The sequence below is a fragment of the Pan troglodytes genome, chromosome 13, assembly GCF_028858775.2.
Source record: "Pan troglodytes isolate AG18354 chromosome 13, NHGRI_mPanTro3-v2.0_pri, whole genome shotgun sequence".
Taxonomy (NCBI): Eukaryota; Metazoa; Chordata; class Mammalia; order Primates; family Hominidae; genus Pan; species Pan troglodytes.
This window is the reverse complement of record NC_072411.2, coordinates 19,539,986-19,565,211: the sequence shown is the minus strand read 5'-3', so window position 1 is coordinate 19,565,211 and position 25,226 is coordinate 19,539,986. Positions and strand designations below refer to the sequence as shown.

The 25,226-nt window shown below is 54.4% G+C and overlaps 1 protein-coding gene across 1 annotated transcript; it reads left to right on the top strand.

Moving 5' to 3' along the window:
• Positions 1–18,051: 18,051 nt before the first annotated feature.
• Positions 18,052–23,695, top strand: EN1 (engrailed homeobox 1). Its single transcript, XM_016949579.3, has 2 exons — positions 18,052–19,554; positions 22,595–23,695. Exons 1-2 carry the CDS (start codon positions 18,681–18,683, stop codon positions 22,909–22,911), a joined length of 1,191 nt encoding a protein of 396 aa, XP_016805068.1. The 5' UTR covers positions 18,052–18,680; the 3' UTR covers positions 22,912–23,695.
• The last annotated feature ends 1,531 nt before the right edge of the window (positions 23,696–25,226 follow it).

Below are 25,226 nucleotides of genomic sequence, written 5' to 3'. Positions count from 1 at the left end.
AGAGACACAGATCCAATATTTAAAAAAAAGGAAAGAAATCACATTTGGCCACTTCAGCTCCATGTTTGGGTCACCTCCTGAACTGCGAGTTAGACTCGAGACTGGGCCTTTCTTGTAGGTCACCACCAATGAGGCAGTATTTGAGTCTTCTTCATCAGTGTCTCAAATTCCACCATTAGATTTATGAACTTGGGAAGCCAGAAGTGACTTTAGAGGTCATCCGCTATAACCTTGAGGAGGAGAAGCCCAGAGATGTTGAATGGTTTTCCTAAAACTACTCAATTCTACTCAGGGTTCTTCTAACTCTCAGTCCACAGCCATTTCCGCAGTGGTTTAGTGTGACAGGCCCAATATTATAGATGTGGAAGAACTGAAATGAGATGGAGAGAAGTGAGAGGAGAAATGGAGGTTGGAAAGACAGCCTTCTACAAGTTTAGGATTTCTGATGTACTGGCCCGCTCAGCAAGAGGTGGGTGACATCAGGACTGCAGAACTCAGGACCTGCACACAGCCTGTGACCGGTGTAGTATCAAGAAGTGGCCATACGATGTCACCAGAAACCAGTATTTAGAAATTAGTCAGCGGGGGCTCCCAGCCTACTCTGGGCCTTTTGGTTCCTGTCAGCAGGGGCTCCCAGCCTATTCTCAGCCTTTTGGTTCCTGTCCAGTGGAAATGAAATTTTACTGAAATTCTGAGGTGCTTCTGAGCATGTGACTAACAAGAGAAGGAAAGTAATGAGCAAGTTCTCAAAATAGTTTCAGAAGAGACAGGTAGGCCTAACTGCTCAGAGGACACTCACTGCAAAATTTTCTTCTCAGCAAAAAAGAAAGGCTGCAGGACCTCTCTAGAGCAAAGAGCTCCTTTCCAAATGGGAATGAGATACTTTGTAATCTTTTTTTCTTCTTGCTAAGCTTTTGAAATCTGGTGTGCATTTTACACTGACAACACACTTCAATGCAGACCAGCCACATCTCAAGTGCTCAGCAGCCCCAGATAGTGAGGAGCCACCATCCTCGGGGGAGCAGACACAAAGCCACATCACATGGAGTCAGCTCTGAGAAGCAGTCTCCATACAGTACAAGGATATGAGGGTCCAGGAGCATCTGTTCTGAGTGGAAGGATGATTTGTCAGGCAGCGCTGAGACAGCCTGGGCTCCCCCAGATTCTCTGCCACCTGCTAGATAATGCCTGAAATTCTACCATCTGCTCCTTTTAGGTCTCATATCCTTTAAACCCTAAATGGGACTTACCCTTCTCTCTCTTTTTTATTCACGGGGTAGATCTGAATTTATGGAGGGATGTAGGCTACGAGGTCTGTCCTTCATGGGAAAAGTCGCAGACCAACAGGACAGAGGATCCGCTTCTTTGACCCATTGTAGACTTGCCTGATAGCTTCCCTGACTGTGCTTGGAGGGGTACTCAGCAGCCAAGGTCACCAGGCCTCCCAGCAAACTGGCTTCCCCGGGGCCAATGGTCCGACTCTCGGAGCCCTGGAGCCCTAATTCCTTCCACCACTCTGGACCCGGCTTAGCCTGCCTACACTGGGAGGGGGCCTCTCATCTACACAAGCTTGAGCGGTTTCTACTGGGCAGAAATTGGGATTGTCTCCACTTTGCCCCTGCAGGCTTAGGAAGGATTTCAGTTTGGTGGTTTCTACAGGCCTTGGACCCATTTTACTCTATGGACTTCTGATATAAACTCGGCCCCTTGTGCTATTGTGGGACCTGATGACATGCTAATATCTGGGAGAAATGATGAACATTTCAGCTCCCAGACCCCATACCAGTGCCAAAGAGCCTGCAGTGTGGAAGAGGCTGAATGTAGGGGGAGAGAGATTGGCAGCCTATGGAGGGGTAATTTTGGCAGCCCTTGGAGGGAGAGAAAGGCTCTCTACATCAGAATAGAAGCCTCACTTCCTAAACATCCTGTTGAGGTAAGAGTGTGTTCTTAAGAGAATTAACCAAAATTATTACACAAATTCTTGGGTTCCCACAGTCCATGGAAAAAACAGCAGCCAGCGTGGAACTACAGATACCTAATAAGGATTGGGAGTCATCTGAGCCCCCTGATGTTGAAAATCATCAAATAAAGCTGATTTATTTGATGCAGCTCAGGGCTGCACAGGACAGCTTGAGCCTGCCCGTTCTCCCTGTTAGAAGGCTCCTCTCGGGTGAGCACAGTGGCTCACACCTGTAATCCCAACACTTTGGGAGGCCAAGGTGGGCGGATCGCCTGAGGTCAGGAGTTCAAGACCAGCCTGGCCAACTTGGTGAAACGCTGTCACTACTAAAAATACAAAAATTAGCCGAGCGTGTTGGTGTGCGCCTGCAATCCCAGCTACTCTGGAGGCTGAGGCAGGAGAATCACTTGAACCCGGAAGGCTGAGGCAAGTTGCAGTGAGCTGGGATTGCACCATTGCACTCCAGCCTGGGTGACAGAGAGAGACTCCATCTCAAAAAGAAAAAAAAAAAAAAAAAGAAGAAGAAGAAGGCTCCTCTCATCCTGCTCCAGCCTCTCCTTGCTTCTCTCCCTGGTCCCTCTCCATCTCCCCAGCTCCACTCTCCTTACTCCCTTCCCACCAACCAAAGGGACCAAAATGTTTTTTAAAAAATTTCAATTATTTATGAAATTCCTAGGAAAGGAAATGCTTTCTAGTGAAACACATCTTCATGAAAGCAAAAAGGCTGAGTCAGCAGTTGTTGCTAAAATCTTATCTTCACTATCAGGTGTGTCTAGCTGGGTGACTTACCCAATTTGGAAGCAAATCTTTCATGATGCAGCAAGAATCTTGGCTGGCGCTGACTAAAACAACAATAACAGCAGAACCAACTTGTTAGAAAGTTACCAAAGTGATGTGTGCATATGAATTCCCCACTTTTTCCTAAAAGTTCTCAGACATCAGCTCCCATTCATGTGTGTGGAGGGGACATGGTTGTTGACTGGCCCATTGTCCTGGGTTTATAACTGTATAATCTGGCATGGAAACCACACACCTGCAAGGTTGCCTGTGAAGTTGAGAAGGTTTCAGAGGGAGAAGAATCATATTTTTGAATTGCAGGATTTGCATGTAGATTTTTCTTTTTATCCAAAGAAACAGCAGGCAGATGACCAGGCAGAAAGGCCACTGGCCCAGAAGTCAGTCCCTGCCTGCCACTGACTGACAGTGTGAGCTTGCATATGCCACCTATCTCCCTGTGCTAGGACTTTCCCAACCAGAAAGCAGATGAGAGGCTGGACACGGTGACAATCAGGCATCTCACTGTAAAGAAGAAAGGAAAAGCAAAGCCTATATTTGGACAGGAGAGAGTGAAATGGCAAACTCCAAAATTCCTTTCAACTGTGCATGCCTATTTTGTATGTGTGTGTGTGTCTGTGTGTGTGTTGTCAGTGTCTGACCCTACAAACCTCTGATCAGAGTGCAACCATGAAGACTCACTTGGCCTAAACGCAAAAAGCCAACACTGCCACTGTTGATAGCATTCTTATTTGAGTGTGTTTTAAAAAAATAATTACCTGGGAAACCACCTGTTTCTGTACAATATTAAAAATATTTTACTTTCAAAATTAAGGTGTATTTGAGTTATTGTTGCCTAAGACAAACAAAACAAAGCATTTCATTTTTAAAGTTTTTTTTTTTAAAGCTATGCTCTTCTCAAATGGGGAGGGCTGTGTCATCACGTAGAAGGAAAAGCTGAACTTTGAACCAAATTGGGAAAGACAACAAAAGGTAGCTGAAGGAGTTCGAGTTTGTTATTATTCTCTAAGTCATTAAAACACAAAATTAGGACAAGTTCAAGGATGAGGAGTGTCATTAAAATATCTAGGTGATTCTTTAAAACCCCTAAAAGGCCCAGAGGTTTCTGGGGTGGAAATTCCCAAAAGCCTCAATCATGAGTCACTGTAATTTGTTGCCCTCAAAGCCTCCACTAGTTTTGGCAGAACTCAGGGCCCCAAATCTGGAGTCCAGCAACAGTAGGGAAACTTTTTATGGGGAGAGGATGGTGGGAAGGGACGGGTGGTGGGGAGAAATTGCCTTATAAGGAAACTCTTAAGTCCTGGGGAAGAACTGGTATTTCACCAAACTAAAAAATTGTTAAGGGAAGATCCTTGAACCCCTTACTCCTCCCATCAGGAATTCAGAGAAAGAAGAGAGTGAGGGATATGTTATTCCTCAACACAGACTTGTACTATATCCCTCTCTTTAAATGTGAAGGGGTAACCCACTTAAGGGAAACATAGCAATTTCCTAGCCAAGCTACGGAGCATAGAAGACACGGAACTCACAGAGGTCAGACAATGAGGGAACATGGCTGAAGCCACTGGACACACCACAGAGCCTGCCAGAGCCTCTGAGGCAGCCGGACCCAATGTGAGGAGCAACCACACCCTGGAAGCCCTGGGGGCAGGGAGGCACAGACGAACCTGTCCAAGCCCTCTTCCGAGCTTGATTGCCTGCTCTGCCATCAATCCTCTCTGCTCCCCCTCCAGCCTCTGATGACAGGGAGCTTACTCTTTATAGTCTTTCTTCACTCCACTCAGGACGGATGCTCCAGATAGTTCACAGTCAGGGTGGCAAAGGAGTCCCCAAGCCTCCTTTGGGTCCCCCAGTCGAACACTGCCTCTCAATGGCGTGGGCAAGCAGTGGGGGAGAAGGGGCAGAAACCCTGGGTGGGTCACAGGCTCAGGGCCTAAACAAATCCTGAAGTCGGTGGTACTGGTTCTTCAGCCCTTTGGCAGACCAGCAATGTGACAGTGTCCTTCTGAGAGTGCAGATAATAATGGGCTGGAAGTATCTTCACCCTGCCCCCAGCCAAGTGTGCATAAGAAAGGGGTCTGGGATTCCACATACAGATCAGAGCTGAACAACATGAGAGCAGGATGGGCTTTGAAACCCCTGTCTTGGTCATGCAGCTAGGGCTAGGTAAACTGAACTGGAAGAGCTGCTACCACCTAACCAGATCTTTCTACTTAGCTATTTGCCACTTTCCCTAAGTGCTTTACACACATGATGTCATTTAATTCTCACCACCATCCTATGCTGCAGGTATTATGACTCCCACTTTATAGGTGAAGGGCTGCAGTAACTTGCTTAAGGACTTCCAGCCAGGATTAAACCTGCTCTGCCTGCCGGGTGATGGGGACACGACCCAGCTCCTACCTTCCACATGGCCAGGCAGAGACGGGGCTCAGCGGCAGAACGGCAGAATGGGTGGGTGTTTCCAGGCTCCTCCTAGACAGGCAGTGCATATGGACTCAGTGCTGGGCTGTCTTGGAATGTGCTTCCTGGGACATAATTACCACCATTAAGATTATTATTAGCATTAGGCATTTACATGACACTTAATATTTTCAAAGCATTGTACTACCATTTAATTAGTTTTTCCTTGCAACATTCCTGTCGAGTCCACACTTGATAGCTGGGGAGACTGACGGGGAAGAGATAAATGCTAAAGGTTGCTGTCGAAGAGGGCATGGCAGCACAATCTCTTAGCTTCCATTCTTTCTGGTGACCCAGCTAATATTAATTGTCTCCCCTACTCCTGCAAATCCTGCACCTTCAATCCCCAGTTCTCCACTATCAAGGTGACTATGACTTCTAGGAGTTGAGGTGCAGGGATCTCTTCTTTGATGTATTTTGGCTCAAGGTCCAAACACCTTCCCCCCCTCCAAAAAAAAAAAAAAAAACAAGACAAAAGAAATATCAAGTTCCAGTTCACATTTATTCAGAACTAAGGGCACCCTCAGTCTCTTTCCAAACCTTTCCATTAAAGCTACCTATAAAATCTCAGGGTTGTAATTCTGAAACCTAAGGCATTTTCTGATAGGAAGGTTTTATCTAGCATTTGGCAAATCCTAATTGGGTCTGTTAAAATAAAGGAGTATCCCTTCAGAGTAGAGAAGGGAAACAAAATACAATAAAATAGAGGAGAGGGGCAGGTCAGCAGACTCTGCTGCTTGCTGGCAACAGGGGCTTGAGAGCTGGGCTGTGAAGAGGTGGCTTATCCCCTATCCTGAGAGCCCTGGCAGAGCATGAGAAGCTGCCAGTCCTGCCTAAGATGTTCTCGCTGCAAGGCCTACTTATTCTGCTCTTTAGATTAAAGAAGAAACCTCAGGGAAGAAGAAGGGGGGGGGGGTCGCGAGGCAGCTAGGGTCCCGGAAGACTACGGGAGTAAGGAAAAGGAAGGAAACTGAAGTCTCAGGTGCTGCGCTGCAGGAACCACAGCCCGGGACAACCCGCTTCTCTCTGCACACCTGCACCCCTCTTACAGCCAGGTTCTGGCACCTCCTCTCTCTTCTCCAGGGAATTCCCTTCACCCGGGTGCGTTGGACCAACGGAAACCCCTCCAGTGCAGCACCAGCTGCAGGTTCGGGAATCAGAAGCGTTCCCTGCCGCCCTGCAGGTGAACTGGGGTCAAGGTGGAACCATGGGACTGGGGACTAGTGGAACTATGCCTCCTGGCGATGCTGGCCCTCAGTCACCTCCTTCTCTCTAGCAGGCTTCCCGGCCTTTCCTCCCTACCCCACCCCCACCCTCTTCCTTGCGAGCCAGGGGCCCAGTTCCAGGGCTTAGGGCAGGGTGCTCCCTGCGAGGTGGTGACAGGAAGGCCAACAGGCTGCCGGAGTCCGGGAGTGGAGCGACCCGGAGAGGAGACTGCCTCAGCGCGGTTAGAAAACGCTGGGTCATCCTGGTTTTGTCACGGGCCTCGACTGCTCCCGGATCGCCACCACTTGCACCCTGACCGTTGAGGTGCGGCTCTGGGGAAGGCTGGGCCTTGTCCTCAAGGTGGGACCCGAGCTCCCTCACGTACCAGTCGGAGTCATTGCCTGGTGACCATAGGCAAGTCTGAAAAAGTCTTGGCCTTGGTGGGTCACCCCGCCGCCGCGGAGACCGGCCATGAGCTTGGAGGCCCGGGACCCTGAGATGTCCACCCCAGGAGCTCAGGGCTGGGGGCCTGCCCGGGTCAGCGTTTCTGGCCCCCTACCTCCACCTCCGGGGGCAGCCAACCATCATGCCGGAGTCGGATGCTCGAGCCCTTCCGGGGTCACCGAGCTTGGAAGCCAGAAGAAAGCAAGCCGACAGCAATATCAACGAGGGGAGATGCGGCCTCCGGTGCGGCTCTCTGGCCAGCTCCTCTGGGTGCTGCAAACGGAAGATCCCTGTTGGGAGTAGGGGTCGGAGCCAGAGGCCCCACCTAAAGAGGCGCTCGCTCTGCGCGGACCCTCGGAGAGGGCGCAGGCAGAGTATTCCCCTGACCCACCCTGGCGGGGAACGCGGCCCCACTGGAGCGCCTGGGAGCGCTGAGACCTCGCGTGTGTTGCAGGGGGAAGGGCAGGGAAGGTTATAACTCCTGTCCCCACCTGGAGCCCGCAGGGCGACTTGGAGCGTCTCCTGAGGGAACTGGCCCCCATCTGGCTTCCTACGAGCTGGGGAAATATTCGGTGCTTCGTTTCCCGCTTGGTATGGGCATGCGCTTGGGGCGGGTTTAGCCTCTCCGACCTCAGTTTCCTCCTTTGTAAAAGGGAGAGTATGCTGGTTCATACCCTGATAGGCTCCCGGCATGCCCATTAGGAATACCCAAGCCAGCCCACCAGGTGAAGCCTTCAGAGCCAGGCAGCCCAGAGCTAGCACCTGATAGATCCTGAGCTGGCTACCATCGTTCCGTCGTCTTTTGAAGGTGGAGACCCCTAAAGAGAACCGCTTCCGCTCTCTACCTCCTCCCCCGACCCTGCACTCTCTATCTTTCTCTCTGTATCTCTCACATCTCTGTCTCTCATTCTATCCCCTTGGTAAATTGGAAACATCTTAGTGAAAGGTGAAAACAAAGTTTGACATAAATCCGCCTGTTGTTCAATTGAGTGCAACCACAGAAGCTGGTCTGCGCCGCGCGAGTCGGAGCCAGCATTCTGCGCCCCAGAAGCTTCCCGTGTCGCGGCCAGTTCTCCGCCGCGCACTCGCCTCTGGCGTCTTTATCTTGCTTGCTCAAATCTGGGTTCCGTGGCGGGTCTGGGAGAGTCGAGTCCAGCGGCGGGATGGACGGAGAGTCTTGGCTGCCGCTCAGTCCGGCCGGGCATCTGTGTCCACGCGGCCACCCGGCTCAGCCCACAGCTCCCGCCCTGGGCTCTCCGCGGGCCCTGACGCACCGGCAGTGCTAGAGCAAGGCCTGGAGCTCCGCCGTCCTGGCTTAGTCAGATGGCAGCTGACCCCAGGGCCAGGACCCCGGCGGCCCTCACAAAGTCCAGAATTCCACGGGGTGGGTCTGAGGAGTTGGAAGGTGTCGGTGTCACAGTGGGGAGTAGACAACCGGTGCCACCGTACCCCAGCCGGCCGCAAGTGGGACCTCGCTGCCCTAGCGGGAGCGGGCGCAAACTCTCGACCACACGGAGGGCCCGGGTGTCAGGGCGAGGCCCCAGCGGAACCCTCAGGTCTCGCTTGGTGTTCAGGAGGCTGCTCACGCGACAATGATGGGACCTCCAGTCCCTCGATTTTCCCGTCTCTTAATAGGAATTAAGAGACGGGACGCTCGCCCAGAATCCCGTGTGTGCGCGGCTTCTCAAGACCCTGAAATTCACCGCCTCCAGGCAGCACGCGGCCCCAGAACGATTCCGGGACTCCAAGAAGGACAGAGCAGAAACGTCCCATCTATCCCGAAAGCAGAGGGTCTCCAGTTCGACGTGGCAGGCCCGCTGCGGCCCCAAGGGCAGTTTCGCTTCTCAGGGAATGCGATGTGAGACCTCCACCCAGGTGCCTAGAAGGCAGCCGCTCTGGTCTTGCGCCGCCAGCCTGAAGCTAAGGACCGGGACAGCCGGCTACGTCTGGCGAGGACCGTTCCGGGGCTCCCCGAGGGGCGCGCCAAGCTTGGGGTCTGCCGCCCCACGCTTGGAGCCCAGACCTTGCTGGACTGTAGCCTCCCTTGAGCCGCACGAACTCGGAACTCCAAGCAGAGGTTATAAGCGATCTCCGGATCAAAGTACTTTCCCCTTTCCCTGGCTTTCGAGTTTTATTCATTTCATGGAAAGGTCAAGCGTGGCTTGAGGTCTGAGCTACCCTGCACTGGTCTCGACGCCTGCCGTCGATGCTCGTCGGACACTGCCTGGCAGGGAGATTTGGGTTAGGAGCCACGTCTCCACCCCCACCCCAGGGCTCAGGTGCGTCGTTGGCTCAGTCTTCCCTCTCCCTCTAGCCTCGGCCCTTCTTACGGGTCCTCTCTCTAACAGTGACCGCTGCCCGGGTGCTGTCTTCTCATCTAAGCCCCCACATGTCTCTAAGCCCCTCCTTGTGTCCTCACTGGACCCACGACATGGGTGCTCTCCAGCAGTGTCCACACTGCAAAGTGAATGAAGTTTTACTGGTTTCATTTTTAAAAAAGGTTTAAGTTAATGGGCACTTATCAGGATAATTTGGACCATCCTAACCACGTCCAAATGAAATCCTAGACAATTGAGAAAACAATAATTGCAGCAGTTATACATTAAATATATATGAGATTAGGATATAAATGGCACATAAAAGTCCAGGATTTATTCAAGGCTAGAAATAGAAGGCAAGGCACAGGTGTCTACAGACACTGCTCAGATTCAGTATCAGTTTCAAGGTCAGAGTTGGGAGAGGACCAATCTCATCCAACGCCCTCAGTTTACGAATAAGAACACTGAGGCCCAGAGAGCAGCGGGGTTCCGCCCAGGGTCACACAGCGCGGGGCAGGTAGAGGGAGTAGGAACGTAGCCCTGACTACCAACGCGGCGCCCGTCCCTGTGTGGCTCGGGTATTTTCTGCTTTCGGAATCGCAGGGCAAACCCGCACCCCCCGCACCCCGGAGGGGCTTTTCCTCCAGCTTTAGCTGTCTTGAGGTGGGGAGATCCCGAGAAGGATCCCTTTGTGGGAATTCCGTTGTCTCTCCCGCCTCAGGGGTCAATTGCCAGGAAAGAGGCCGGACGTCCCCACCGCAAGCGCGGGGCTTCAGGCACAGATCTCCCCGCAGCCTCTAATACCCCGAGGGCGCCACACAGACGCAGTTCTCACTGGCGCCGACAGGTGGCGCGTTCCCCACAGGGAAGCCGGCCTTCAGCCGCCCGCGAGCTCAGACTCGGCTCCCTGCCCCACCGCCGGCTTAGGGTCGCTCTATGGAAAGAAAGGGGACTGGAAGCGGTGCGGCGGGGGAGCTCGGGCTTGGTGCCGAACGGTCTAAAATAAAACCCGAGAAACCCAGATTCCAGCCCTTCGGCTTAGAGCGGCCTCACGGTTCCACTGTTTAAGGGGCCGCTGCGCGCCGGGTGCAGAGGACAAGGCTCCGCCGGCTCCGCAGAGAGCACACCGGACCCACTGGGGTCACCCCTAGGGGGCGCGATGTCCCCCCCCGCAAACCCTCCCACGCACCGGCTCTTCCATGCGCGTCCCTGCAGCCTCCTCGGCTGCCAGCCCCAGCCCCCATCCTTCCGCCTATTTTTTTTCTTTTATAAATGGGGGTGGGATGGAGAATAAGGGAAAAAGTGAGCTTTTTCAATTGCGGCGATAATTGTCCGCGAGATGGGTTTCTTAATCTGCTCATCCATTATTGACTGCTCCTCTAATATTTGGCTTTGCCGCTTTGATCGCCAGAAGATCACATACTTGACTCCTTTGCATAACAATTTTGGGGCGGGAGTCATCGGCGCGGGAGGGGAGGGACGTGCCTGGAATGGCTTTGTGGCCGGTATTCCACCCCTACCCCATCCCTACCCCCAGTCTCCCCGCAGGAAGTGAGCCCAGCCTTCCCTTTACCGAGCCCCCTACCCCTAACTACCATTCACGCTTGGACAGTTGTGCCGGGGGCGAAGAGGAGCTGCTAACCCCCTGGTGGGTGGGGGAGAGGTAGGAATCTTAGGAGCCCTAAGTGGGATCCGACAAGGGGAGGGATTGTGCTTCCCTCTCGCCCTCAGCCCCACTACATTCCCAGCCCCAAGAGATCACCTTCCCTCCTTCCTCCCACCTCCGACACCCACCGGGAAGGGGGTGAACCCTTCCTGGGGGTGAATGGAGTGGAGTTGGAAGCCTGGGGTAGGAGACCGTCATCCCCCGCGCTCTCATCTGGGACTTAGGCTGCAGAACAAAACTGGGACGCCCGCGGCTTCCGAGCGAGATTTGGCGAGCTCCGAGACCAGTGGCGGCCTCTGTGGGATCCCTACCTAGACCCTTGCTCTCTTCGGGTCTCAGTTGCCTCATTTGTGGAGCGGGCTTTTGGTCTCTGCGCTCCCTAAGGTCCCTTTGATCTTGACCTTGGCACGTGTGGCCCACCCTCCCCTCAATCAGGGCTTAGAGCTGCTGAGGTGGGTCTTGGTGGGAAACAAAAAACCAGTTGCTATTTTAATCCGGGTTTAAACAACTGTCTCCTCTTCCCTGGCATAGTTCAATGGCGGGGGTGGAGGGGGTGGTTTGGAGGGAGAGAGAGGGTAAAAGGTGAGGTTTGGGGTCAGAGCCTAGGCTCGTTCCAACTTCACATATTTCACTTCCAAAACCTCGGTCACTCCCCAGCTCTCACACAAATTCACTCACTGACACGCACACATGGAGACTATTCACGTGGACACGCACACACACTTTCACACCGACACAGCAAAGCGCAACCACACGAGGATTAGAGAGACAAAACGAACGCAATTTTTGCGTGCACACTCGGGCACACACTTGGACTCACACACGCACCCACCCAGAGCCTCTGAGTCACGAACAAACACGCACGCGCGGGGCTACACACTCGTCCCCCTCCCAGCTTTCTGCTGGAGCGGGGGAACAGGGAAGATGGCCCGAGAAGGCCTTGGCATTGCAGTGACCCCCTCCCGCCCCCCGCATCCGATTCAATACGAGGAAGGAGGTGGGCGGGGTGGGGGAGACAGACGGGTTGTCGCCCCTCTCCCCCGCTCCCAGGCTCTTGAGGCTTTCCGTTCCCTTACCGCCCCACCTTCTGTACTAAACTTTTTCCTTCCACATCTTCCCGCCTGGGCCCTGCAGCGCCGACCTCTGCTGGAACCCGGAGCTTTTCTTGCACCTCCCCGGGAAGAGGGTCCCAAAGATGCACGCCCCTTGGGCAACAGGGAGGCGCGGCCTGGATCGGGCTCCGGGGCGGGCAGAGGCAGAAAACCGAGGCGCCGAGAGCCAGGTGCGCGAACTTTTGTCTCCTTTTCCAGGGTCAGTGGGAAAAGAGCCCCGGGACAACCACCCGCACCCCTACAGGAGTCAAAGGGAAGAGAAGGAAGACAGTTAATTCTGGGACAAGCAAAAAGAACGGTTTTGGAGTCACGGGGGCGTTCCTGCACAAAGGACTTGGATGTTGTGTTTTTTCTTCTTTTCTGGCGTTTTTCGTTCCCAGCTTTGAAGTCGGGTTCAGACCTCCTGGAGACCATGGACTGAGCGGAGGGGTGGGGGTAGCAGAACCCGGAAGCCGCGCTGGCCCCTCCTCAATCGCTCCCACACTCTCACATGCCCAAGGCCAGTCTGTGTGGACACCGAACGCGCCAAGCCGGATCCAGGCGAGAGCGGCCACTCGGACAGGTGGGGACCAGGGGTGGGAGAGGGTCCCCTAGGCCTGAGAACACCGACCTCGGGGAATCTTTTGGGGAGTGGGAGGGAGCCATATAGGGAGAAAAGCAAAATAAAAAATATAAGAAAATTCAGGCGTAGACATTGAATTAACTCCGGATTTTTTCTTTTTTTCGGAGAAAGGGAAAGGGGTTAAACCCAAATTCGGGTCTGGGTTCTGGGGTTTGGGTAGGATTCAGTGTAAGCATAAAAAGCGGGATGTCAGATTAAAGTGAAGAAAAATAAATAGGGAATTGTATGTAGTCCTCTTGCTTCCCGGAGCAGCGAAGTCTAAAATTCTCAGCTCCAGAGGCCTCTCTGGCTGTGCGATACAGTCCCAGCGAGGTTTGAAATTCCGAGGGGGGACAGTGAAGGCTCCTCTTCCCGTAATCCGAGCCAAGGGGCCCTGCGTCCGGCTCCCGGACATCCCCGCGCAGCCCGAAGGCCGCCTGCAAACCCGCGAGCAGCGACAGTTCGGGTGTTTGCACCCTGGCGCCCTCTGCTCCCGGCGCGGGCCTGTGGACAGACGGCGGGGCTCAGAGAGGAAACCAGGGCCCCAGGAGCGCTTTCTGAATCCTGGCCACCGGGTGCAATTTACAGAAATCATTGATATCTTTCCACCGTTTCCCGCGGGGAGTCAAGAGGAGAAAGGTCTCAGTTTGTCTGAGCTTGAGAGAGAGAGAGAGAGAGAGAGAGAGAAGCACTATTTCTAGAACAAAACGGTCCATGCTGTGAACTGCCTTAGATAAGAGGGAGAAAACTCTGGGGGAAGACCGGATGATGAGGACATAAATCCAAATACTGAAATCCACGAAGGTGACAACCTCCAACAGTGGGCTTCTTCTCGGGCTTTCTAGATACCTAGACATTTTTAGTCTTATTTCATATATACAGAAAAAAAGAAATCCTCCCTGTCCCTCACCCCCTTCAAGGAATGCTCTGGGTCCTCTACAAACAAAGCTGCTGCCCCAATTTCAGGAGTCAACGGAGCATTTTATTTAGTCAGCAGAGCATTTTATTTTCCATGGTTTGCCCCCCATGCACCCCCCACCCACCGGTTTTTTTCCTTTGCTGCCTCCCCTAGTCCCACTCCACTTTGGACAGAATTGCTTGGGATCCCTAACCAATACCCAAACGAATCCCCAGCACCCACCCACCCCACATTATTATGGGCTCCAAATGAAGACCGAAACCGCGAGCACTAATTGAATTAGTCTATTGAAAAAGACTGTCAGGTACAATGACGTGACTCGAGGCCCCACATTTCCCAAGGTCCATAGGCTTTGGGGACCTGCGATGTATAGTCTGACCTTCTAGCTCATAATAACGCGGCACTTGTAGCAGAAATCTCCTCGCATTCACTCCCAACAAAACCGCTGGTCATCCAGTCCCCGTAGGAAGGCTGCACGCTATTGTGTTGCGACAACTCATTCATGTCCCGCACCACGAGGCCCCACCGCCATCTGATCTACACTCGAAATGCGATTACCACCCTGTGCATGCAACATGCTCCTACTCCCAGCCCATGGCGCACACCCCTCGCCAGGCTGCAAGAATTTCTTTCGTAATTCTCCTTCTGGTCCTCATCCTCGAAAGAGAGGTGGAAACATGCAGGACCCTGGCATTTGTCTTCGCCTACACAAAATCCAAAATTCTATGGACACACAGGCTGGTCTTCTTTTCTGAACAGCATACACCAAAACCCTCAGCAAATACATTTCTTCATGCCTGACTAGTGGGGCTGACTTGTGGGGTGTACACATTAACATTCACATACATACAGGGGCCTCCTGCCACACACAACTATACACACACACACACACACACACAATACTTTTATAGACTAATTTTCTCTCTGGGTGGCTGTCACATACCAAGCAAATAAACACAAATATACACTCTGTTCCCCACAGCCACGGGCCACTCTTCAAGACCGCTGAGCGTTTTTCCCAAAATTAGGAAAGAAAGAAAGAAAGGTAAAATTTCTCAGCCTTCACTCTGATAAACACATGCCAGTCTTCCGACTATATGATCCCCAGACTCCCCTAGCTAGCAGCTCCCCAAACAAGTATGCATCATTCTCCTCTGTTTGGCCAGGTGCCTTTTGCTCACTGGGAGCCCCTGCCTATCCTCAGAAAATGCAGGACGTCCAAGAACTGGAGAAGGGAAGGACGGTTGGGGTCTCTCTCTGTCCTATTTACCCAACTCCCCATCACTGAAGGCCTCGTTGGGACCTCCTTCCTTCAAGTGAAAAAATGTAGCACCCCTCCCCCAACTTTGGCATTTGAGACAAAACAGAATCTTTATCTTTCTTGTCGTTCTCCACTTTTATCTGGGCTATCCCCAAGAAAAGGGTACTTGGGGACAATCAACTTATTGCAGAGACGCAGCCCAGTCCATGGCCTTCTGTGGGCCTCTAGCTCAGGTGACTGCATAGCTCAGAACTACAAGGCCATAGAAATACGCACTGGGTACCCCCACACTTCCCTACCTTCGGCCCAAGAGCAGATGGCATTTGGAGAAAGGGGCTCTATTCCATTTGAGTCAGGCTTCCCCACCTGCTACCTGCAGGCCCACCTCTCTGCCACCCCGGCCTGGGCATCTATCAAGTTGAAAGTAATTCCTTAGCTCCCAAAGGCAGAAACGAGTACCCCCAAAAGGACCGCCACACAAATATACCCACTCGTGCATATACAATCCTTTACACACACCCTAACCCTTTACCCACATACTTGTACACACAACTCACCCTGCCCGTAGTTCCTCACTCACACGCCCAATCCTGGGCTCACTCAGAGTCCTGTGAAACCCTCACCCATCCCTCTCGGCCAACATTTGTTCACTCAGCCCTCACACACTTCACTCGCATGCTTGACAAGACGCCAATGCGCTCACACGGAGTTCCCAATAGCATGTTCATTTGCAGGAGGGAGAAGAGGGCGTAGGGTCTGGGTGGAGGTCGTGGAGCGCAGAGCGGCGCGGGGTAGCGAGCGTCCGGCCCAGGCCGGGCCTCGGGGAGGTGGGGGGACGAGCCAGCGCGCAGAGTGCCGCCTAATCCAGCTCGAGCTCGTGGGCCGCGGGTGCATTTATCATCCCATTACTGTAACAAATCCGGGCTCCACTACATGAAAGGTAAAATGAATTACCGACGTTAAGCCGTCAATAAAGTCATTTCTGTAAATGGTGTCTCCAAAGGGCCGCCGCATTATTCAGCTGGCTTTATCAGCTGGCTGGAAATTACGTGGAGGAGCCGGGCCGCGCGGCGCGCGGGGCCGCTCACTTTGATTAAGCGTCTTGCCAGCGCGATGTGACAGAGCTTTTGACCAGGGTTTTATTCACAGGCCTGTGATGAACGCCAAGCTGATCAGGCGGAATGAAGAGTAATTAAAACCTATAAATTATCTTCCGCAGCCCTTCTCGAGGCGTCTCCTGCAGGCGAGATAAGGCGTCGAGACCCTATTTACCGCGCTGAAAGGGACTGCGGCGCACAAAAGCTACGCAGCTAAATAGGATATTGATAGTGTCCTAATTAGAATTTAATTAAGTACCCACGCTTGCTTGCGGGATAAAGATTTCAATTTTGCGAACTTAAATATAAATAAAATCCCACCCCCATTTCGGGGAGAAGGGGTGGGGGCGCCTGGAGATTTCGGGGAGCCCTTGGGTGTGCGACTGAAGAGGACTCGGGAGACTCCAAGGTGGGGTTGGAGGCGGCTTGGGAAGGTAGAGAAGACTGCAGTGCAGCGTTAGGGAGAGAGGTTTTCTCCCCTAGGCTGCAGCGCAAGTCTAGCCGGGAACTCAGCCCCGGAAATCGGGGGACCCTCGCCTGCTCCCAAGATGCGGTGAGCAATACAAATTCCTGCTCTCCACCAGCCCTTTTGAGAAACTTCAGCTACTGTGGTGGTGGTTCGGCTTGTTGTGGGTTTAGTTGAATGTTCCTCCTAGCCTAACCCCCTGTGACTTTTCTGGAAAACTGGAGGTAGGGGGATTCTTTCGCATGTCACAAATAGACAATATTTCCAAAGAGAACCTTTCTCTACTGTCCCAGTTGCGGAGGGCGTTCTGGGCGAGGAGGTCCGCTGGAGCTCTAAGATGACACCTCCGAAGGCCTCGTTTGCTGACGCCTTTCTCGGCCACCGCAGGCTTCAGCATAGTCGGATACTGGTCCTCCAAAACGAATCCGGAGACAAGTCCCGCAGGTGCCTAGAGCTTCAGTCCACACGCCACCCCCGTCCCTCACATTCCCGGTTATGAGAAAATTTTGGGGGTGCCTCGACCAGGAAATAGCGAAAAAGAGATCCGCAGACGGGAGAATTATAGCAGCTGGAGGAACGGCATTCCCCTCAAACTAGGGAAGAACGCACAGAGCTGGAGCCGGAGGCACCCAGGGAGTTGGGAGCAATCCCAGGAAATTCAGTCACCCGGCAATTGAGGGAAACTCCCTGTTCACAACTTCAGCTGGCCAGGGCAAATACTTGGGGTGCAGCGCTTTTATTTATTTGATTTTACTTTGCAGGGAAATCTAACACAGAGGTTACCCTGAACTCTAAAAGCTAGGGCCTAGCGCGCATCCGCGTTCTGACTCGCCGGCCCCGGGGCCCTCCTGAGATTAATCTGTGTTGCCCGGACTCCCCTGCCAGGGAAGGTCCAGGCGACTGGCTCTGGGGCTATTCCTAGCCCTCTGGGCTTGGCTCTATGGCGCCAGGGCAGCTCCAGGGTGTTGTCGAAAGTCTGGACCGGGAAGGGCATGGGTGCGGATTCCCCACAAAGGGAAAGCAATGCAGCGGGCCGGCAGGAGACGTACAAACGTAAACGTGCGACGCTAGCTAGGCGCAGCGGGCCTTTCAGATTTTGCTATTTGTGAAAAACAAATTGCGCCTCTGAAAGTAACTAACTCTAGGTCTATTTCACATCACCGACCTCCCTGTCTCACTCCCCCTCCCTCCACTACACACACCCAAACCCACACCCACCCACAAACACACAAACGGGCAGTGACAACAACCACCCATCCTTCAATAACAGCAACCAGAGACAGAGGAGAAAATAAAAAGCTGAGTTTCTTAGGCGAGGGGGTGCAAAACAGCCAGGCTCCTGCCTACTGCCCCTGCTCCCGGAGCTCACAGACCCATAATCCTGCATTTCTCTAACAAGTTGTTTATGGAGTTGCTTCTCCATTTGCCTACATCCCAAAATTCACCCCTCCTGGGTTTCTTCTGCCCCCTCCTCGATCCCGTCCTGAAGGAGGGGGAGGGAAGCGGGTGCGGGCGCGGGCGCGGGTGGGGGAGGGCGGACCCGACGCACAGGGCCAGCGCCGCGGCGCCCCCTCTCAGCCAGCGGCTGACGCCCCCGGATTATTTATCCGCAAAGTCCCGCGCGCGCCCATTGGGCCGAGGCCCGAGTGTCAGCGCGAGTCCCGGCTCGCCATTGGCTCCGCACACGTGCGGCCCTGACTCACGTGCTTCCGGTTTGAAGGCAAAAAGTGTGCCTGGGTGATTTTTTTTTTAAGCGAGAGAGTTTGTGCAAAGATCCGAGCTGTCAGAGATTTGAAAAAAAAAAAAAACCCAGCCCGGCGCTGGCGGAGACGCTCTCTCCCTGCAAAAAAAGCAAAGGCGATTAAAGGCGCTGCCAGCCTCACGCTCTGGGCACAGCTGAGCGTGACACTCGGGGAAGTCAAACCCCTCACTACTGCCTAGGAAGATGGCTAGACTTTAAATACTATTTTTTTCCCTTTAAGAAAAAAATTATTGGAGCTTTTTTCTTTTTTTCTTCCTTTCTTTTTCCTTTTTTCTTTTTTTCCTTCATTTTTTTGGCCGTGGCTTACTCCCCATTTAAATCAAATCATTGAATCTGGTTGCAGAAAGAAAAAAGAAATAGCCAAGTGTCTCCATATCTGGATGTCTACAAATTAGAGAGGGAGAGACAGCGAGATCTATCTGCTAGATAAGAACGAGCAATCCAGGCCAGACGCCTGAGCTTTTTTCCTGCACCCGCCCCGTGCCTTCGCTGGGGCTTCGCCTGCCTCCTTCCTCCGCGCACCCCCACGGGCCGCTGGCAAAGTGGGGTGGGGAGCGAGGCGGTGGGGGCGGGGGCCGGCGCGGCGGCCGGGGCGGCGGGGCGGCCGAGCATGGAAGAACAGCAGCCGGAACCTAAAAGTCAGCGCGACTCGGCCCTCGGCGCGGCGGCGGCGGCGACTCCGGGCGGCCTCAGCCTGAGCCTCAGTCCGGGCGCCAGCGGCAGCAGCGGCAGCGGCAGCGATGGAGACAGCGTGCCGGTGTCCCCGCAGCCTGCGCCCCCCTCGCCGCCCGCGGCGCCTTGCCTGCCGCCCCTGGCCCACCACCCGCACCTCCCCCCACACCCCCCGCCCCCGCCGCCTCAGCATCTCGCGGCGCCTGCTCACCAGCCGCAGCCAGCGGCCCAGCTGCACCGCACCACCAACTTTTTCATCGACAACATCCTGAGGCCGGACTTCGGCTGCAAAAAGGAGCAGCCGCCACCGCAGCTTCTGGTGGCTGCGGCGGCCAGAGGAGGCGCAGGAGGAGGAGGCCGGGTCGAGCGTGACAGAGGCCAGACTGCCGCAGGTAGAGACCCTGTCCACCCGTTGGGCACCCGGGCGCCAGGCGCTGCCTCGCTCCTGTGCGCCCCAGACGCGAACTGTGGCCCACCCGACGGCTCCCAGCCAGCCGCCGCCGGCGCGGGCGCGTCTAAAGCTGGGAACCCGGCTGCGGCGGCGGCGGCGGCGGCGGCAGCGGCCGCGGCGGCAGTGGCAGCGGCGGCGGCGGCCGCAGCAGCCAAGCCCTCGGACAGCGGTGGCGGCGGCAGTGGAGGCGGCGCGGGGAGCCCCGGAGCGCAGGGCACCAAATACCCGGAGCACGGCAACCCGGCTATCCTACTGATGGGCTCAGCCAACGGCGGGCCCGTGGTCAAAACTGACTCGCAGCAGCCTCTCGTATGGCCCGCCTGGGTGTACTGCACACGTTATTCGGATCGTCCATCCTCCGGTGAGTACCCAACTCCGGGCTGCGCCATGCCTTCTGGCCCCGCGGACCGCCCCAGAACGCCAAGCTGCGGCGCTAGGGAGAGCAAACCCGGCCTCGGGTACTCCAGTCTCTCACGCCTGCTTCCTCACCCCAGTTCCAGTCACAACCGAATGTTCATCCAGCTATGCGATCCTGGCCTCTGCGGCCACCACCCGAGAAGCTACAGCTCGTGGCACAGGAGGCTCGGGTCTCGATTCTTTGATTTTGAACTCTGAATCCCTGGGGCCTTCTTTGTCTCTTATCTTTATTATTCTTAGGAAAAGTACATAGTCAGTGATTTTCTTTCCAGGGTGTTTAGATATGGCAGGAAGGTGGGCCTAGTGATGTGTGTCTGAAATCCCACCAGCCTGATCGTCCGAAGGCCAGATTTGACCAGAGAAGGCCTTGTTCAGAAAAATTATATTCACTGTGTGTCCTTACAAACACAAACACCATCTCGATATTTTCTGCGGAGAGACCGTTTACATTGATAAACATGGGAAACACAGGATGACAGGGAGGAAAGCGTCTGAAAGCCGTCCCTCTCCCCCGGCTGGGTAGCGAAAAGAGTCTGACCCGGGTGGGTAGAAACCAGGGAAAGGCAGTTGCCAAAAAGGTGGGTGCTGGCTGCCCCTGGTTTTCTGGAGCTGAAAAACAGTGGGAGAGGAGAGAAAACAGGTCAGGCTCAGGCCAGGAAGCGTGGCCAAGGGCATGAGAGCCAGTTTCCTCCGTAGCTTCTCCGCGGAACGGCTCCCACATCCTCCCCGCGCGGCGCTTTCCTTTTTTCACCCGCACATCCAGCAGATTTCTGGCATCCGTAGGCCTGTTTTTCTCGGCTTTCCTTCCATCACTTTTCCGTGTGCCCCTCGCGCTTGGCGAACCCGAGGAGGAGACCTGAGCTGGGCTCCGGGAGAGAAGGCCAAGGCCTGCCCGACGCCCCGGCCCGCAGTGTCTGGGAGAGCGGCAGAAGCTTTGGCCCAAGATCAGCACTCCAGGCACCCGGTCCTGCAGGGGGCCGGGAACAACGTAGCCACGCGCCTCTTTCCTCTGGCTGGTCTCTCGCCGCCCCACAGCTGCCGGCCGGGCGCGGATCGATGCGCACTATCAGCTCCCGCCATCTCGAGCCCCGTTATTGACACGTCGGGCTCCCTGAACCTCCGAAAAGCTGCTTTGATTGACTCGCCTGATGGATAGAGTGATTGAGCTGTCAGGCTGCACGGCTCGGGCTGGCCGGGAGACTACGATTTTATTACAAGAGTCCGTGCCTCTGCACACACATACAACAACACTTCAACATGTCCCGGATGCAGAACGCGCAGTGGGGCCTTTTTGGGGCTGTGTGCATTTCCTGGGCTATTTCTCCCCGCTCAGCTAATTACGAATCAAAACCCCAGTTCTGCTCTGGAGAGGGCCTTGGCTTTGTTCTTGGCCACTTTCCTTCTTATGGGCCTAGGTAGGTAGGGGACCAGCTCCTTCTCCTGCTTGGGCAGTTGGGGGAGGAGGGGATGAGCCTCGACCCAGATCTGAGTCGCTGCAGTATGCTAGGCCTGGACTCTTTGTCATAGGACAGCTGGTTACCCCAGCCTCCTGCCTGCCCCAGGAGTAGGCTGCCCAGCCTTCCTCTCTGTAGCTAGGTTTGGAGATGCCGGCAAAGATCCTTCTTTCCTGACAGTTTTAGAGATGAACAGGCCTGACGGGGACTTAACTTGGTTCAGCAAGCTACCATATCCAAGGCAGGACCCAGCAAGTAAATGCCAGAAGACTTGGGTATGGAAGCAGGTGGGCAGAGGTGCAGGCTTTTGAGGCACACACCAACAGTTCAATCCTCTCCTGGTTTTCCCGCTTTCCCTCCTTCCTTTCTCAGTGGGCCCTCCTCCCAGACTAGTATTTGAGGGGAACTTCACCTTCCTAAGGAGGTTTCCTGTGGCCCCTTCCCATTCCTATCTGGTGGTCAAAGCACTTTTTTTTTTTTTCTGGATTGTCCCTGTCTCCCTCCCTCTCCTTTTTGCTCATAGGTGGGGGAAGGGGCTGCAGTCTCCTTGCAAATGTCATCAGTAGGCAGAGAAAGCCAATCTGGCTTGTTTTTGTTATTCAGGAGTTTTTAATCCTGAAATTGCATCAGTTGAAAGGGGAGATAAGGAAGACCCAGATAAGAGAGACCCTGCCCCACGCAGCCGGTTAGAGGAATGTGGAAGGCCCTCCCTTTCTTATTGGCACCATCCAAGGGGCAAGGCTGAAAACCCAGGGCCAGGGTCATGAGGATGGATCAGGGCCTTTTCTCCTTCAGAGAAGGGGTGGTCCCTGCATCCCTGAGACCCTAGAAAAGGCTTCCTTTAGGCCAAAGAGAAAGAAGGCGAGGAGGTGTGTGTGGGAGGGTGGGGTGCGGGGAGGGGGGCAGACACCAAATACTTTGGAGCTAAGCAGCCCTCTCCCAGCCGGCTCACTATCCCGTTGTTTTCTGAGGTCAATAGCTACAAGCAGATGGGGTCTTATTGTAGTTTCTCCTGTAGGTATGATTCTTGAGGAGAGGAAGATTTGTTTGCAGGCTGGCGACTCCCCCAGGGCCTGCCCTCACTGCCCCAGTCCTATCTATTCTGGGGCTGTGAGGACAGCAGGCCCCTGACCCCCAACTCTGGGCTGGGCCACATGAGCCCCAAATATCTCCTCATCTTGGATTCCTGCCTTCTTGGCTTGGAAATGTTGTGATTTCGGTCTGTCCCTGACTGTCCTGTGAGAATTGGGGTGTGGGGTGCACCTACAACCTCAACCAGCTTTCCTTCACTGCTCCTTTGCCCTCCCAAAGGGAACCCGGAGACCCCAGTGGTCTGGTGAGGAGCACTTCGATCGAGGCTGGCGGGAGGGAGCCAGGGGTTCAGCAGGGCCTCCGTGATCGCCCCGGAAGCGCGGGGCTCGCGGCCCAGCTCGGCAATGCAATTCTCACGGCTTCCTTTGCCCTCTCCCCCCTCCCTTCTGCCCTCGGTCCCCACCCTCACCCCCACCCCGGCCCTCTCCGCCGCTGCAGGTCCGCGCACCAGGAAGCTGAAGAAGAAGAAGAACGAGAAGGAGGACAAGCGGCCGCGGACGGCGTTCACGGCCGAGCAGCTGCAGAGACTCAAGGCGGAGTTCCAGGCAAACCGCTACATCACGGAGCAGCGGCGGCAGACCCTGGCCCAGGAACTCAGCCTCAACGAGTCCCAGATCAAGATCTGGTTCCAGAACAAGCGCGCCAAGATCAAGAAAGCCACAGGCATTAAGAACGGCTTGGCGCTGCACCTCATGGCCCAGGGACTGTACAACCACTCCACCACCACGGTCCAGGACAAAGACGAGAGCGAGTAGCCGCCACAGGCCGGGGCCGCGCGGTCAGGCCGCCGCGCCCGCGCCCCCTCCCGGCACCGCCGCCGTCGCCTCCCGGCCCCTCGCTGGGGGAGAAAGCATCTGCTCAAAGGAGGGAGGGAGCGAAGGGAAAAGAGCGAGAGAGACAGAAAGACAGCCTCAGAATGGACAATGACGTTGAAACGCAGCATTTTTGAAAAGGGAGAAAGACTCGGACAGGTGCTATCGAAAAATAAGATCTATTCTCTATTCACAGTATAAGGGACGAAACTGCGAACTCCTTAAAGCTCTATCTAGCCAAACCGCTTACGACCTTGTATATATTTAATTTCAGGTAAGGAAAACACATACGTGTAGCGATCTCTATTTGCTGGACATTTTTATTAATCTCCTTTATTATTATTGTTATAATTATTATAATTATTATAATTATTTTATCCCCTCCCCCACCGCCTCGCTGCCCCCAGCCCAGTTTCGTTTTCGTTGCCTTTTTCATTTGAATGTCATTGCTTCTCCGGTGCCTCCCGACCCGCATCGCTGGCCCTGGTTTCTCTGGGACTTTTCTTTGTGTGCGAGAGTGTGTTTCCTTTCGTGTCTGCCCACCTCTTCTCCCCCACCTCCCGGGCCCCTTCTGTCGGTCTGTCTGTTCTGCCCCCCTTTCGTTTTCCGGAGACTTGTTGAGAAATACGACCCCACAGACTGCGAGACTGAACCGCCGCTACAAGCCAAAGATTTTATTATGTTCAGAAACCTGTAGTCTGAAATAAAGTGTACACTGTGCTCACGAGCGCTGGCGGCCCTCCTCTTTGCGGGCTCGGGAAGGGCGTGGGTCCGGGCACACAGCGCCCCAGCGCCCCTGCGCACGCCGGGCGGGGAGCCGGCCGGGCCTTGCGATCACCGCACAACGAATGCAGGGCGAAGGGGAAGCGCGACCCAGATTTGGGTTTAGCCTGGGTCTGAAGGGTCTGGCGGGACACGCCTCGTCTCCGATTGCGTTCAAGGGAACTCAAAGGCCGACAACCACAGTCCTGGCTTCGGAAACGCTGCCTGGGCTGCGGGGCAGCTCCCCGCACCGGTCCAGGCCCAGCCCAGTGGCGGCCTCCTCCTGTACCAACTGCTTTTCACTCCAACCTGCACTTTTCTTTTTCTTTCTTTCTTTTATTTCCCCTGGTGCAGGTTTTGCTGCAGATTTTTTTTTATCCAGAGATAGAAGGGGGCCTGCCTTCCTCCCTCCCCGACAGCCCGCTTGGGCGAGGGGCACTTTGGCCTGGCCTCTTGGCCGCCTGGACTCACTGCACTTCGTTTGGGGGAGGGCTTCTGTTGGCGAAGCAGCAGGTCCGGGGGCGGCCTGCGGAGCCTCGCGGGGCTCGGATCTCCTGGTCCCGCAATGCTGGAGGAGAGGAGGCCCAAATGCTGGGAAAGCTGTTCGGAGTGGCTGCTTGGGCCTTGGAACCCGAGGTGGGCGCAGGTCTGCCGTGTCTGGGCCCTAAACCAAAGAGGGTTCCCTTAGGCATCCCAACAAAGCCTAACTTTCTTCCTCACCAAGGGGGGCGCACATAGAAGCCCCCAGGGCCCTCAGGACACTCTGGGTTCCCAGAAGGAAATGTCTGGCTTCTTGCTGCTAACACTGGGGCCCATCCTTCCAGGGCAGGAGCTGCTCTCAGATCTTAAGAGGTTAAGGGGAGGAAGGGAAGTTTCCTTCTCAGGAGGTATTATCTTTGTCCAGGATTTTTTTAAATTGTAAATTCCACTCCCACATTTTTTCTCTCTTCGGCAATATGTATGTATATACCCACACGTGTGCAGCTAGACGGGCAAGTGCCCACACATACTTGTGTGCATATACAATAATGTGCAGATATTGGTGCACCTAGGTTCCTACCAGTTTTTTGTGTATTCCTGTACCCGTGAGTATTGTGCAACTGATTTTCTTCTCTAATTAGATGCACAATTGGACGTTTGTGAGTTCACTGTGTGTACATGCATGAATTTGTGTTTGCACACTGGAATGTCTGCAGGTGTGTTTGCTGGGTTTGTTCATGTGTGAGATCCCTGTTCTCTGTGCTCTTCCCTTGAGTTTCTCAACTGTTTTTGTAGGATTGATTTTGTGCGAAATGATAATGGCTAGTTATTCCACCTTTTTTATTGAAAAATTTCCCCTGATTTGGCCCAATGTACTGTTCGCTCCTGGCCAGGGAAATAACAGGGCTAGATCTCAATCCCAGGAAGCCTAGGTCCCCTCCAAATCCCTATATAAGGGTTTGGCGGCTGGAGTGGAATTGGAGGGTGCATTTGGCACTGCTATGGGTTCCCAACTT

Coding starts and splice junctions, on each gene's coding strand:
- EN1 (XM_016949579.3), top strand. CDS start 18,681: ATGGAAGAACAGCAGCCGGAACCTAAAAGTCAGCGCGACTCGGCCCTC. Junction 19,555..22,594: donor TTCGGATCGTCCATCCTCCG/GTGAGTACCCAA, acceptor CCGCCGCTGCAG/GTCCGCGCACCAGGAAGCTG.